Raw genomic sequence first — 1,815 nt, 5'->3', positions numbered from 1 at the left:
CATTTATTAAAAAAAAAAAAAAAAAAAATGCAACATTTTTAGTTCTAAAGTTATCGGTTGCCAAAAAGATCTTCACACAATAACCAAAAATCTACAAACCTCTTTACAACAAACCATTGTTTTAAGGGAAAATGTTAAAAGATTAGCTTCCATACAAAAATGATACAAAGTGAAAAAACAAAGTACAAAACTGCATCGCCTACATGCATGCATCAGACCTAAAGATGAAAGTCAGATCTGATAATCGTAAACACCTACAGCATTTCAAATCCCGCTTTCACTGACGTACACGCGCACACACACACACACACACACACACACACACACACACACACACAAGCAATTATGAGTTATACCTAATACAAACAAGAGAATAGATCTCTTTGATTTTCCAACGTGAATAAAGGAGAATGAGTTATGTACAAGAAATGAAGGGGGGGGGCAATGACCCAAAGCTGGTAGACTAGTTAGGGAAATGGGAAGGACTAGTTAATTCATTGTCCTTAAACGGGCCAGAAATCCGACTGAGATCCGTCCAGCTGTGTGTGTGAGGCACAGTTACAACATTTGGCACACATTCATGTTTTTGCATTTTGTGTAAAGGTCACATTTGATTGGTCACGCACAAACCAAACACTACACAAAAAAAAAAACCCACACAAAAACCGTGAGTTTGCTGGCGTACAGAATGCGTTTCAACACAATGTAAACGGATGGTATGATAAAAGGCCCCTCGATTCATTCGAATAAAGTACTGCAAAGGCAATGCATACGACGTCTTAAAAACATTCACGACAGATACAGAGCTCGAGTTACAAACGTGTGCTTTTCTGGACCGACGGTCATAAAAAGTAAAGCACTTGAGCGCTCAGCTACAATCTTGTAGTGTTTCCATCACTCCCGAGTGATTGTTTCACGGGTTTTGAAGCATAAATGTGAGTGTGGTGTTATCATGACACCTGGCATTGCTGGTAAACCGTCCGTATTGTGCAGCACTGATGTGTGAAAGTGTATTTGATCGTTATTCACAGCTGAGTTAGTCAGTCCAGAGTCATCCAGACAGTCTCCAGATCAAAGTAGTTCATGTAGTGTAACAAAAACATACAAACGGTGATATCTAAAAGACAAAAAACAAGTGGTTGTGTCCTTGAGACGGAGTCTCTTGTGGTTCTCTCACACGGAGGTCTCTGACTGGAGCCGCATCACGAACTTGTGGCTCTTGGGGTCGATAAACTCCTCCCCCAGGTTGAAGAAGGGGAGGGGCGTCACCGTGACGACCAGAGCGAAATCGAGGCGGCGGAGGGAGAACACGAGCCCCTGCCGCAGCGCTGAGGTCACAGGCTCCTCGCTCACCAGAGTCCACTGGCGGCCCCTGCCGTTCTCTCGCTGGTACTGCATGGTGGGGCCCGGGGCCAGGTAGCGCTCCAGAAACGCCTGAACGACAGACAGACAGACAGATTTCATTTGTGTTCCTTAAGTTACATGCTTGTTTATTTGCATGCTATGCTCTATCTAAAAGCACTTCTAATGGACTTTACACTGGAATTCTTGTAGAGATGTTTTAAAAATGACTCTTTCACACCACAGGACCACTTACAATGAACTAGCGATGGACAAAGCTGATTAAACACGGTGAAAAGAGTCAAATACTGACCAGAAGAAGGATGTAAAATATACACTTCGACATGCATACAGAAATTACAAAAGCTCTTTGGCAACATTATGCATTATCTTCCCATATACAGGTGCATCTCAATAAATTAGAATGTCGTGGAAAAGTTCATTTATTTCAGTAATTCAACTCAAATTGTGAAA

General features: G+C 42.1%; 1 protein-coding gene across 3 annotated transcripts in view; it reads right to left on the bottom strand.

Annotated features, from left to right (window-relative positions):
- Positions 1-400: 400 nt before the first annotated feature.
- The window catches only part of LOC107686095 (vang-like protein 2), a 16,211-nt gene continuing 14,796 nt past the window's right edge, over positions 401-1,815 (bottom strand). For all 3 annotated transcript variants that reach the window (XM_016482936.1, XM_016482935.1, XM_016482937.1), the window contains exon 8: positions 401-1,434. In XM_016482936.1, the coding sequence (XP_016338422.1) occupies positions 1,174-1,434 (261 nt within the window). In that variant the 3' untranslated portion in view covers positions 401-1,173. The remainder of the gene's footprint in view (positions 1,435-1,815) is intronic.

The sequence above is a fragment of the Sinocyclocheilus anshuiensis genome, unplaced genomic scaffold (genome assembly GCF_001515605.1).
Source record: "Sinocyclocheilus anshuiensis isolate Anshui unplaced genomic scaffold, SAMN03320099.WGS_v1.1 scaffold1243, whole genome shotgun sequence".
NCBI lineage: Eukaryota > Metazoa > Chordata > Actinopteri > Cypriniformes > Cyprinidae > Sinocyclocheilus > Sinocyclocheilus anshuiensis.
Note: the sequence above shows the minus strand (reverse complement) of the source record. Positions and strands in the feature narration are given on the sequence as shown.